Source organism: Drosophila sulfurigaster, chromosome 3 (genome assembly GCF_023558435.1).
Source record: "Drosophila sulfurigaster albostrigata strain 15112-1811.04 chromosome 3, ASM2355843v2, whole genome shotgun sequence".
Lineage (NCBI taxonomy): Eukaryota > Metazoa > Arthropoda > Insecta > Diptera > Drosophilidae > Drosophila > Drosophila sulfurigaster.
Genome location: NC_084883.1, coordinates 32,371,135 through 32,384,855, shown reverse-complemented (window position 1 = coordinate 32,384,855; position 13,721 = coordinate 32,371,135). Strand labels below are relative to the sequence as shown.

Here is a 13,721-nt window from a genome sequence, read left to right as displayed (position 1 = left end):
ATCGGGCAGAACCTGTTGCGCGTGCTATGCGTCCAGTTCTTGCTGAGGAACAAAAAGTAGCAACAACAACGCGTAGAAGAACAAGAACCTGTTGCGGCGAGTAACGTCGACAGCGCAGCGACTGCGGCTGCGCAGCTTACGTTTGTGTGTGCTGCTTGCTGCTTAGCCTGCACTTAGCCAAAATTCGTGCGGGCAAGGCAAACAAAGAAAGTAAGACTTAAAAGAAAAGACAAGAAGAACGCAAAATGAAGGAAACGTTGATAAGCAAGGCCGCGTTGAGCTGAGCTGTGTTGAGCTGTTGCTGTTACTGTTGCTGATGACTGCGCAGTCGCAGCTGACTGCGCTGCACTTCAAAGTTGATTTATGTTTTGCTTGTTGTTGTCGTCGCTGTCGTTGCTGCTGTTCTTCTCATTCGCTCTTGTTGTTGTTGTTGTTGCTGTTGCTGTTGCTGTTGCTACTATGGCACTTTTGATTTTCAGCGTAAGTCGCTTCCAATTAAGCAAAATAAAGGAGCGACCACCAACGATGTTGCCACATCAAGGCGAGGCGCGTGTGGTTGTGTGTGTGACCAGCTACCAATTTAATCAGGCCAAAAATGATGTGTGCCCAATTATGATTATGGCCGTTACATGCAAATAATTCCAGGTGCTAATGAGCCCATTTTTGTGGGTATCTATAATTTATGCTGATATTATTATTGGGCTGCTTTGGCAGCTGTTGCTGCAGCGTGGCCAATACGCTGCTACTTAACGGTACAAGCGAAAGGTGGCAACATGCAAATTGCCACAATAAAAGACATGAGCCCCAAACAGAAGAACAAAATACGAAACAAAACAATAATCAACGGGTTCTCTCTAGCCATCTCTTTCTCGCCCGTTGGCTGGCACTAGTTCTGAACTTTCGTTCGCCATTCTCACAGTTCATTAACCGATTTTAAATGATAAATCCCAAAAGCGAGCGAATCGCTGCTCGTCAGCCGTAAAGATCAGAAGTCAGCCCGAGGGGGAGTTTTGTGGCTTTTCTTTTTTTAGCTTACTGTGAGATCAGCATCTTCAGCTCCCGGCTACCAAGCTGACAAACTGCCAAGCTACGCCGACTTGCGGTCACAAAAGGTGAGGAGAAGGTAAGGGGAAGGTACATATATAGAGGGTAAGGGGAAGGTACTGCCAAACTATGCGTTCGCGCCTTTGGACGCAGCAGCTCCTCTGCAATTAATCATTGTTGTTGGTGGGCGCTCATTGGCTCGCATTTGTTTATTTTTTTTATTTCTACTCGTTGTTTTTTTTGCGTAAAATACAACAAAAACTAGTTTAGCGCTCCAGGAGTGTGAAGAGTGTGCGAAGAGGCAGCTTGGAATGTGCCGCGACTATCAATCAGTTATGTCTATTGTCTATGGCCAATAGCGGCCATTACCAAATCTGTAGCTGACCCGACCAAAGACCGGCTCGACTTTCCATTGGAAAAGCCCTCAATAAGCAATGCAGCAGCAGCAGCAGCTGTCGAAGGTTACGCTACCACATACGACTTTATATATATATATATACAAAATGTATATCGTATGTAACTATATAGGTAGTGGGAGAGGGAACAATTCGCTATTTAAGCATTCCAAGTGCGAAACACGCTGACAACAGAAACACACCCAGTTGCCAGTTACTTGGCCACATTTCACGTGGGAATCGCTCAGCCCTTTTTGCACTTATTGTTGTTAATATTATAACATTATGTATTGTTATTAATGTTGAATGGCAGAAGAAAGGAAGGAAGGGAAGGGGAACATTTTCAGGGTTGACTTTGGCAGGCGGCAATGCGCACGCTGCATCTTAATTGGGCGCCACGCTGACGTCATGCATTGCTCCACATGCAGCATATATGTAGTATGATATGTCTTTTGTATTTGCATGCGACATGCAGCGCATCGACGGGAGACGGGAGACGGGACGGGACGAGAGATTATGACACACATTTTAGCTTTTTAGATAAAGATGCGACGCGAGCTGCAGTTCGACGTCGCTTTGATATTCCAAATGCAACAAAAGGCCGCACTCCCGCAACGTTCGTCGCTCGTCGCTCAGCGTTCAACGCTCGACGACGACAACGACGACGACATTGGACAACGAAACGAAGGCGCAGACAGTTCCGCGATGATGTAAACATCCCAAATTTAAAATAAAAAACAAACTAAAGAGTAATAAAGCAGATATACAGAGATACAATGCGGCGACCCGAATCTATCCACGATTTGAAATGAAAATATATATTTTGTGTATGTTCGAGTAGTTTGCTTTTTATACTCGTATATGGGAAAGAGGAGCATGTGAGACATCAGTTTGGATTGCGGCCGTCCTCTTGGCCTGGCGGCATCTTGTGGCCCGCGGGCATTGCTGCCGGATTGGAGAGCAGTCAGTCAGTCAGTCAGTCAGGCATTCAGGCAGTCAGGCAGTGAGTCAGTCAGTCAGCGAGTTCGTCTAATTGGATTTGCGCGCTTGTGCGTAACTATAAATCACACACTCGCAACACACTGGAGAGCCAAAGAGGGGGAGGTGAGCAGGGATTGGGACCGGTTTGGATTGCCAAGTCACCCGCTTATAAACAAACTGCAGACCGCGGGATCCCATAAAGCTTTTCGGCTATTTGTTAAGTGACCAAAACGGTAACAACAACGACAACAGCAGCAGCAGGAACAACAACAACAACAGCAAGCACAGGCAGCAACATGCAGCAACAATCGTCAACAAGAAGCGGCAGCATTTTTAATACTCGTCTCGTATAAGGTAAAAGGGTATTATGAAAGAAGAAGATATCAAGCAGATCTCAAATGTCAACTACGAAAACTATTCATATATATTTTTAATCAGAGTAACATACCTCTAAGAAAATAATGATTTTTTTCATTTTATTTGGATGCTATAAAACAATACTGGAGATTATTTAAATGTCGCCATACTGCAAAGTCAAAGAATTAAAGTTTCCTAGTAAAGTCTCCTATAATTATCCTGCTTTGTTTATATATAGTACATACATATATATTTTACAAAGTTTAAATAAATATTTTATGAATCTAACAAGCAAGTTTTCCTTACGATTTATACAAATTTAATATATATAATATTATTTATATTAATTATAAATAAATTTGAGTTTTATAGATTAATAGTTTTATTTATGGTTTTAATTTTGTGAACATTTTATAAATATTTCCCTTAACAATATGAAGTATTCTGAAGAAAATACATGTTTATAATAAAAACTCAAATATTTGAAGCTACTCATGCCGGGTATTTCACAGTCGATAGCAACAGTTCTTAGCTTTGTTTACTTCTTTCTTTTTAGGTACCTTTTCTTGGCTCATAAACGATATAAAGAATAATTATGCTGCTGCATAAACCCAAAGAAAGAAATATCAGCTTACGCAACTTGGCCTGGCCTTAAGCTTAGGGTTTATTCCAAGTGCGCGAAGTGTGGAAAGGGGAACGGAGGAAAAGGGTAGAAAGGGGGGAAACGGTTACCTGGAGTTGGGGCAGCTCCGTTTTATGTAGAGATGCCATGTAAAACAATCGTGTGAAATTTATTAATGACACCCGAGGCGTCCAGTTGCAAGTTCATAAGTCTTGTTAGAAAGTGTCTTCGGGCTTAGATCATGTAAAATGTGACATTCTTGGAACATGGCCATTTGCCACTCGTTGTTGTAAGCTGATTTATTTGGCCACCAAACTTGTAAGCGGATGTTGTAAGCTTTTTAGCTAGCTGAGCACTTGCAAATCTACAAAGTGGTAAAACACTTTGCTACTGCTGTTCTAGCGAAAAAAAGCCCCGGTCCAAGAAAACCAACCCAACATGAAAACATTAAGCATTTTAACATTAAGGAATTTGTTGTATTTTTTTTTGCTTTGTCTTTTTTGCTGTGTGGTCTGAACTTTGCCATGCAATGTGTTTGGGGCTGCTGTCGTTTCCTGCAATTTATTAAATTTCAGACAAGTTACGACGCGTGAGGCAAGGACAATTTGCTGGCATATTCAATTACCAAGAGGAAAGACGATATGCTGACACATGTTCCCCAAATGCGTGGATTCAAAATGAACCGCCATACTTGCAAAAAGTACTTGCTACTCGATGCTACTCACTTGGCAATCTGGCAACGCCGCACAGCTGGCAAACAGCTGTTGACACAACAGCTGCAAAAACAGCAACAGTTGTCCGATTGGGGACAAAGAGAACAACAAACTTTGCGAATGGTGTTGTGAAAATGTGAAAAACGCCCATTAAACACAAAATGCATTCCACCCAGGCACGCAATAAGATCTTCAAGAGTTGGTCGGGCATCAGCGAGGTGTCCATCATCAAGGAAGTGGCCACAAAAGGCGAACACATCGATCTGTGCATGGAGTACTGGGCTGCCAAGCAGAAGATTCCCGTCTCCGAGTATCGTCACTACTTCTACGACGTCGTCGACGCCTATGTGCGTCGCCTGCTCTCCGAGCGTCTCGTCTGCAAGGCGGACAATGTGCTTCACAATGTGGAACGTGATGTGAAGTGTTTCTTCTATCAATATGCCTGTGAATGCAACGATGCGGATCTCAGTGAATTTGTGCTCGATCATCTGCGCTGCCGTGATCCGCAGCTGTTTGAGCAGGAGCAAACAGTGCTGGAATACTACTGGTCATTGGTGAAACAGCTGCGCGAATGCAGCGATCTCTTGAACAAACATAAAACAACTTTGCCACGCGTACACATCGAGGCGCTGATGACGCTGCCCGAGCACACGCTACAGCTGCTACTCGTGGAACTCTACTTTGCCAATCACAACGATGAGCTGTTGCCGGAGCTGAAGAAGCAGTTGGTCTGGCAGCATCTGGTGGACACTGCTCAGCTGGACAGATTGCGTCGCTGGTGCTGGTGTCAGGATGCAGACGACACTGTGGAATTAAAGCCCTTGGAGCAAGCTTATGCGGTGTGGAGACTCGAGCCTGCCATGTACGAGTATGCGCTGGAACACTTGGAGCATCCATGCGAACCACTTCGCAACTATTTTGCACAGGCTGGATACTTCTTTGCAGCCGAAGCGGCGGATGTGTCGACGGTGCTGCGTCGTCTGTGCACCATGCAGTGCCTGGATCAGCACAAGGAACTCATCTGTCGCCTGCCAATGGCACGCCATCTGCTCGAACGTGGCTATCACTCGCTGCTGCTTCTGGATTGCGTGCCCGTGAGTGCCTTGGAGCAGCTGGCTGGCGAGAACGAGCCTCTGCTGACGCTACTCATCGAACTGAAGACCCACGATCCCACAGAGCGTGAGGGATTCGAGCTGGTAAGCAATGCAGTAACTTTCAATGGCTCACTTTTAATGCTTCTTCCTTTACAGTTGTCCAAGAGCGTGCAGAGCTATTTGGAGCGCACGCACAACGCCGCCGAATCGTTGCAGGAGCAGCCGCTGCTCACGTTCTTTGACTTTCTGTGCCACGAGCCCAGCGTGCTTGGGCTCGAGGGTTTCCTCTCCTCCAGCAATCTCAGTCGCGTGCCCTATTTGAAGTCGCTGATGTCGCGCTTCGAGCGTCATGTGCCCGGCAATGCTGCGGCTGTTTTGCCCAGCCCTCACGATCTGTTCAACAAGTTCAAGCACGTGAATTTGGATGCCTTGGCTGCTGCTCATCCCGGTGAGCTGATCAGCTTTTCGAATACACGCCTTAGTCAACGCTATGCGAGGAAAGCGCAGCTGAATTACACCCATTATCTGAAGCAACAGCGCAGCGCTTATGCTGTGTACTATTTTCTGATGGAGCAACTGCAACTTTATGGCCAGATCACACGCACTCAGCTGTTCCATGCCTGCGAGACGGCTACGCAGCTGGCTCTGCAGCATGCTGGCGACGAGGAGCTGGTCACGCATTGTGTGGCTTGCTGTGAAATGCTGGATTTCGATACGCAAACGTTGCGCAGTTTTCTACATTTGCAACGTCGCTTGCCGGCAACGAGCTCGGCCAGCAGCTACACGGAGCAACTGCAGCATTGGGATAGAGCCTTGGTGCACGAACTGCAGCAGCAGCCAGCAGAGTTTCCACTGGAATCGTACACAGCACTGATGCGTTTGGCGGCGCGTAATCTGCAAGGCAAATGGCCAACGGCAATGCTGCAACATTTTGCGGCAAGCAACGACTGGTGGCAACTGCTTTTGCTCTTCCAGTACTTTGATCTGCCGCTCAGCGAACTGCAGCAGCTGCTGCCGCACTTCAAGTGCCGTGCTCTTGGCGTGCACATGCTGCGCGCCCTTAGCTACGATTGCAGCCACGAGCGGCAACATAAACGCGCCGCCAATCGACAGACACGACGCGGCGATGGACAAACCAATTCATCGCAGGACAACATGACCAACTCGTCGCACAGCTCGGGCTTGGATGCGAATCTGCAGCAATTGCAACGCGACTCGGGACAATCCATGTGCAGTCTACTCACCCACAATGCTCAGCAGGATGTGTTTGCCATTGTGCTGTGCAGCAGCAACAATATGCCTGATGAGTGCATCGGCAGCACAGCCAAATTTGTGGAGCTAATGCAGAGCAGTGGTCAGCACTGCACCAGCATCAATCTGCTGAAGCACTGCGTCCGCCATCAAATGCCTATTCTGGCTGTGTTGGCAGCAACGCTCAGCGACCAGAATCGCGATTGGTGCTGGCTCGTTTGGCTGGCGGTGGCCAGCGGCCAGTGGACGCAGCTGCTTTTAGAGGCGAGCAGAACGAGGGAGCTAGAGCAAGAGGAGTACGTTTGGTCACTCATACGCAACGTGGTCAAGGAAGGGCAGGTGAATGCGCTGCTGCACAGTTTCTGCATATTTCAGCCGGTAAGTGGAAATTGTCCTTGTTATTTCTGTGTCTAACTATAATGATGTACATATTAAGTTATTGAAAGAAACTGCCTGTAAAAGGCAGTAAGACACATATTCTTCCGTGATTATCGCTTAAATTCCGCAGTTTAGAATATACAAAGCTATCAAAACCTACAGCACCATAGATTCATATTCTAATTTGGACATGCAATGTAAGAAACAGTAGAAACTTTGAAAACTCAGACTGTGTAGAGTACAAATTCTAGCTTTCAATCTTTTACAGTTTGTATAGTGCGTTGGTAGTTCAATAAGTCTTTTAGTCAATCAGGTCAAACAGTTCAAGTCTTAAAAAACTTCATTTAATGTCAACAAAAATAATAGAATAAACTAAAGTTTAAAAAATATAGATCTAACACTTTATAGATATAACTGATTTCGAATGTTAGAAGACGTTAACAACAATAATTCAGTAATCCGACAAAGAGGTTTTTAATTTGATCACAATTATAATATTTTGATGATAATTTAATAAATTATTTAAAAGAAAATTTTTAGCTTAGCGGCTCAACTAAATGTAATCTAGAAATACTAGTATCTCAAAGTTGAACACCCTACTTTAACTTCAATATTTGTACTTTGCAGAACTGCAAATTCGTGCATCTGTGCCGCTTTTTGCAACTCACCGCGCAGCATCAGGACTTTAGTGATGCCACCATTGTGGAGCTGCGTCACTTTCTGTGCAGCTGGAGCCAGGATGCAGTTCAGCTGCCACTCTGCGCTCCACTTGCCCGCAAGCAGTTGATGCAACGCTGCATTGGCCTGTTGCTGTTGCAGTTGCAATGCAACTTCGACTGCAGCATGCAACAGCAAAAGTTTCTTGAGTGCATTTGTCGCTCCGACGTGGGCGACATTTGTGATCTGCTCGACTTTTGTTTGCTGCATCGCATTTTCGGTGTGGCCGCCACTTGGATACGCCAGCTGGGCATTGACTACGAGCAGCTGGTGCGCAGAGACAGCGCCGAGTACAAGCGTCTGGTGGATGCGCTGACCGAGGCCAAGGCCTACGAGGAGGCACTGCAGCTGGCAGCGCTGTTGCAGCTGCCGCTGGCTGACATTGTGTATGCCAAGTGGCTGGCGGAGCTGGAGGCCGGGCAGCTGCATCAGCATGCGGAGTACGAGCGAGAGATTGAGCAGCATGCTCTGCCGCCGGCCATATTGGTGAACTTCTTGCTGCAAGCTGCTGCCCAGCAGCCGGAGGGAAATCTGCGACGTCGCTACGAGCTGCTGCAGAGTGCGCTGGGTGTGATCAAGCAGCATCATTTGTTTCCCAACGAAAGCTTCGATCGGGATCAAATCGAATACGACATGGTCATGTGCTACGTGCAGCTGGAGTTGGAGCAGGAGGCGGAACCAGTGACGATTTATCACTCGGAGTACTTTGAGCAGATCATGAGACAGGAGCGTTGTGTGCTCTACAAATCCTTCTCAGAACTGAAAGAACTGGCGGGCATCGACGATCTCAGCATTGCAAACAAGTCGCAGCTGACGCCAGAGATGGAGCAGCGTTTGGATGGATTACTGCAACTGCTGCTCGACGAGGGCGACATTGTGGAAGCACTGCGTCTGCAAGAGCTCTTCGAGTTCCGTCCGAATGACTTGCGCTTCATTGTGTTTGCCATGGCGCTGGCCGAGGGCATGACCAGCATAGTCAATCTGTCAAGCAAGGAGCGTCAATTGCTCAGCGACATTGAGAAGAGCACATTCCCGAAATTCAATCGCCTGACACTCAATCAGAATCCGCTGGGCAGATGCAGCAGCGATTTGTCCGCCAGCTGTTCCACCCTGGAGTTTGAGGAGATACCTTCTAAGGAGAAGCAGCAAACATTGGACACGCTGCTCGGAATTGGGTCCAAGCTGAAACATGGCGTCGAGCTGGGCAGGCGCATTGTCCTAGCCTATCGTGCAGCCATGTATCTGGACAAGGAGTATCTGGATGTGCTGCGCACCAAGGATGCCAGTGTGCTGTTGCGAAGCGCTGCCGACGAGGATTGTCTACAGCGTATGCTTGTGGTGAGCGATATATACATCTCCACACGGCTCACGCCCAAAGAGATTGCCGACTCCTTGGCACTGGAACTGACCACTTGCATTGTGCGGCCGAGATTCTACATATTCCATGCCAGCCAACAGCCACGGAATGCACCGCGGAACGCAGATCTCTGGGGTCACAGCATCGACAAGGATTTCCATTTGTTCCTAGAGCTGACGCCGAACACAACGATGCTGGGCAACTGTCTGCTGGAATACTGTGATGCTTTGAAGGCTTATCGTCGCTACCAGGACAAGAAACCCTTTGAACCCAGCGATGCCTTCGAGCGTCTGTCGAGCATCATTACGCTCTATGGATTGCCAAATGTCGCCAACAGCAGCAGCAGCAATGCGCCTGGTTCACCAGCTATTCCCCAAGTGTTGTCTCACAAGAAGCAGAATCAGATCTATGTGGAGTTGCTGATCAAGGCGAATCTGTGCTTTGTGCATGAGTGCTCCATGGAGGGCATTGCCAGCGTGCTGGAGCGTGCCAAGCATCTCAATGGACAGCTGGCCAAGGCAAAGTCGTGGTCACTGATTGTCCGATTGCTGATTGGCATCGCACGCTATCGCGAGATGTTCTATTGCTTCGATTCGCTCATCGAGAACGAACAGTTTGAATCGCTGTTGGGTCAATTCGATGACGATCAGAAGAGCGGATTACGTCAGGCGATTTTGGCCTATTTGCGTGAGTACAATCCTAAGAATGGCAAAGAGCTGCTTCGCCTCGCCGCCCATCACTTTCTCATGTACAAGGAGCTGGCCGAGATGTGGTCAGGTGAAGCACAGGATGTGCTGCAAACCATCAGCTCTGCTGCTGCCGATCAAGGCAGGCTAAGATGCTCCCAGGGCTTGCAGCAATTGCTGCAGCAGGCGCTGGAGAACTACACGCATGCCACGGAGAATTATCTGCTGGACAACAAACTGATTCTCGCACAGCAGAGCGTTGCACGTGCCGAGCTGATGGCCATGCAGCTTGATCTGTGCAACAAGGCACTGGAGAAGCGTGGTGGATCAAGCAGCGGCAGCAATCAAACGGTGCCCTTCTGCGTCAGCGTTATTGGCGTGCAAACAAGGGAACAATTCCGTGAACTGGTCAACCAGCAATTGAGGTGAGTTCAAATGAAAGTTTTCATCGCAATCCTTCAATAATTGTTGCTTTTTAGTGTGCCACAAACTTTGATACTGAGTCGAGCCTATGGGTATGATGTCAATTGGAGTGATGCGCTTCTAACGCAATTTGTGGTGCTGCAGCGTCGCAACTATCTGCAGGAATATCTATGCCATCAGCGCATCAACGACAACGTCATCGAGCAGGTGGCCAAGGGGTAAGTAAATAGGATAAAAAAAAATATATTACTGTTCTAATAATTTTACTTTGCAGTTACATACTTTATACGCAGCATAATGCACCCACTGGCCAGCAGCAGGAATCTCTAGGACAACTGGTGGAGCACATACGTTCCGTCACCCTCAAATACAAATTGGCTTCAATATTGGGCCTTAAATTGATTGTCATGTCGCTTATCAATGAGCAAACTGTGCACTATCTACGTGACACAAATTACGGGCGCAACGAGCCTCACAATGTTGCGAATATGTGACACATAATATGTGATTTTTTATTATATACTAAATATGTACTGATTGTAATGCCAAATACATTTATGAAATATACAATTAAATTTAAATTATTGCGCGCACATCAGCTGTTATTACACTACCTCGATATACTACAGCGATAATTCGTTAGCATGCAATCATACCGATACCCAGAAGTCTATCGATACTACGCCGAAAATCATCGACATTGTATCACACTTGGAAATTTTGTACAAGTTGACACACAAGTAAATAACGTGCGTAAAGTTTTTCTTTTTTATACCAAAAATAAACTTATTTTACACTGACAGTTTATTGAACAACGTGTGTTTTTCAACTAGCAAGCAATTTAATAAAAAATTTATATTCGTTTAGCACACATAATGGCGCAAAGTAAACTCAATGATCTTGCGGGCAAGCTGGGCAAAGGTGGCCCTCCTGGACTGGGAATTGGACTGAAGCTTTTGGCTGCCGTTGGTGCGGCTGCCTATGGCATTAATCAATCCTTGTACACCGGTAAGTATTAGAATATCTGTCAATTAGCTGCTTCGGTTGCTAAAAACAACAAAACACGGCTATCTTTGCGGCACACGAACATAACCTCAAACCAGCCTTCATATGTTTGCGGCTGTGTGTGTTTGTGTTAGTGTGATTGCGGTCTGGTGGATTTCATAACTAATCAAGACACTTGCACGATGCACTACAGCAATGTGAGACAATGCATTTGGTGAAGAGAACACCTATGAAGTCCAATTGGACTCAGTATCATTGATGTCACTAGCAGCTGATGGTGATTTCGCTGAATTTTCCATTGCGAGATTGCATAACAAACTCTCAACTTTTCTCATCTTTTATGTTTGCAGTTGAAGGTGGTCACCGCGCTATTATTTTCAGCCGCTTGGGCGGTATTCAGAATGATATCTATTCAGAAGGTTTACATTTCCGTATTCCCTGGTTCCAATATCCAATTATCTATGACATTCGTTCGCGCCCCCGCAAAATTTCATCACCCACCGGCTCAAAGGATTTGCAGATGATTAACATCTCGTTGCGTGTGCTGTCGCGTCCCGATTCGATTAACCTACCCTTCCTGCACAAGCAACTGGGCGTGGACTACGATGAAAAGGTGCTGCCCTCCATTTGCAATGAGGTGCTCAAGAGTGTCATTGCCAAGTTCAATGCCTCGCAGCTGATTACACAGCGTCAACAGGTCAGTGAGAATACATTCGAATCTCCTCCAAACTAAATTGACTTTCGCTGTTATAGGTTTCACTGTTGATCCGCAAGGAGCTCGTAGAGCGGGCACGTGACTTCAACATCATTCTGGATGACGTTTCGCTGACTGAACTGAGCTTTGGCAAGGAATACACAGCCGCCATTGAGGCCAAACAGGTGGCCCAGCAGGAGGCGCAACGTGCCGTCTTCTTCGTGGAGCGTGCCAAGCAGGAGAAACAACAGAAGATTGTGCAGGCTGAGGGTGAAGCCGAAGCAGCGAAAATGATATCCTTTTTACAAAGCAAACGAAACACTTTTACCTTATAACCATAATATTTGTTCAATAGGCATTTAGTTTTATTTGCATCTGGTTTGCACCTTAACTGATATGTTTACTTAGGTCTGGCCGTCAAGCAGAATCCGGCGTATCTGAAACTTCGCAAGCTGCGCGCCGCACAGAGCATTGCCCGCACGGTAACAATTACCGAGAATTCGCATTGAAGTGTGAAATGCTAAACTGTATGTAATTTCTTCCTTTCCCAAATAGATTGCCAGCTCACAGAACAAGGTTTACCTGTCGGCCGACAGTCTGATGTTGAACATTCAGGACTCCAACTTCGATGACATGACCGAGAAGGTTTACAAAAGTAAATAGCTCGTTTCGTCATTGAGTTTAAATTTAAGTTGATACAAAAGATAACAAGGAAACATATGTTCTTTATTTTTGGTTTCGAGCATTGGCCAAAATTTAAGACATTTATCGATCGAGTGTAAATTGAGTAACTTTTTTTAAACGTTTCATTCAATATCTCTCTCTCTTCCTACCTTTTTTTCTCTTTGCCAATAATGATACATCAACTTTGTTTCGTTAACGTTTTTCTTAAACTTTCACAACGTTTTTTATGCGCAACGCAGTTCCAGACGATTTGGACTAAGTGAGCGAGCGGGATAATTCCTTAAAACTTGTTGAACAATTTAATTAATTTCAATATTTACGCGTACTAGAGTACACAGCAAGTTGCCTACATATAAGCTAGTGTCTTAAGTATCGTTTAGCTTTAACTTCTTCAATTTCCCTCTGGCCACCGCTCTTCCCCAAAAAATATAAGAAAAAGCGGCTCATCGTCAATGTTTTTTCCCCAAATTAACTCGCATGTGTTCTGTTTGCCTTTCGGAAATAACTTCATCCCACATCATTTCCGTATCGCAAGCATACAACGTATGTGAAATGGCGAGAAGCCTTTTCTCGACGTTTGGGGCAAGATTCGTTTGACGATGACGCGGTCAAATCGCCGCAGCATTTAGCGTTTGTTCCATTAAATCATAAAACCGAAAAAAAGAGAATCACCACATCGGAAACTGTTAATAAATGCGCATTGAGAAAACAACTGTTGTCAACTCGATTTAAACAAAAAAAAAAAACACTTGGGTTGCGCGACACAATTGTGAACCTAAATCATCCTCTATTTAACCATCGTTTTTGCAGTTGGCACGGGCTTGCCCAAGAATTGGCTCGACGCACGCAAAATGACACCCAATGTGGATACGACCAATGTGGGAGATGTGGCACGCAACACTGCGAACCGCATTATGTAATCCCCGGAGCTTGGAAGATGCAGCCAAGAGAGGAGACAGACGTCAGAGGAGGCGTGTATTGTACCTTTATTTACCTTATCGACTTTTAATCATTTTGGCAAATCCAACAAGAAATAACAAAAATCAACCCCAGTACAAATAACCAGAGAGAGAAAGAAGGAGGAAGACCAACTTGACTTTTTTGGGCATTTTTCTTCAAATACGAAACATTTACTTATAATAATTGCATGTATAAAATACATAAGAATAGTACATAAGTGGGTGTATATAGTATAATTTCTATAATATGTATGTATAGACGATTCATAGAGTTATTTATGTAAATTGTAGGCAGATTAGGTTCCTTGATCCAGCCGCTGTCACTTGGAGAGGTTGCGTTCCAAGGCTCAGCCAGCATTTC

General features: G+C 45.8%; 2 protein-coding genes across 2 annotated transcripts; both read left to right on the top strand.

Moving 5' to 3' along the window:
• Nucleotides 1-4,192: 4,192 nt before the first annotated feature.
• LOC133845979 (spatacsin) lies at nt 4,193-10,521 on the top strand. The gene is made up of 5 exons (XM_062280678.1): nt 4,193-5,308; nt 5,363-6,835; nt 7,463-10,020; nt 10,075-10,236; nt 10,293-10,521. Exons 1-5 carry the CDS (start codon nt 4,274-4,276, stop codon nt 10,510-10,512), a joined length of 5,448 nt encoding a protein of 1,815 aa, XP_062136662.1. The 5' UTR covers nt 4,193-4,273; the 3' UTR covers nt 10,513-10,521.
• Nucleotides 10,522-10,627: 106 nt separating this feature from the next.
• On the top strand, nt 10,628-13,625 carry LOC133845982 (prohibitin-2). Its single transcript, XM_062280680.1, has 7 exons — nt 10,628-10,767; nt 10,886-11,026; nt 11,374-11,720; nt 11,777-12,010; nt 12,122-12,199; nt 12,273-12,372; nt 13,212-13,625. The coding sequence occupies exons 2-7, from the start codon at nt 10,894-10,896 to the stop codon at nt 13,319-13,321; spliced, it is 1,002 nt and encodes a 333-aa protein (XP_062136664.1). The 5' UTR covers nt 10,628-10,767; nt 10,886-10,893; the 3' UTR covers nt 13,322-13,625.
• Nucleotides 13,626-13,721: the final 96 nt, after the last annotated feature.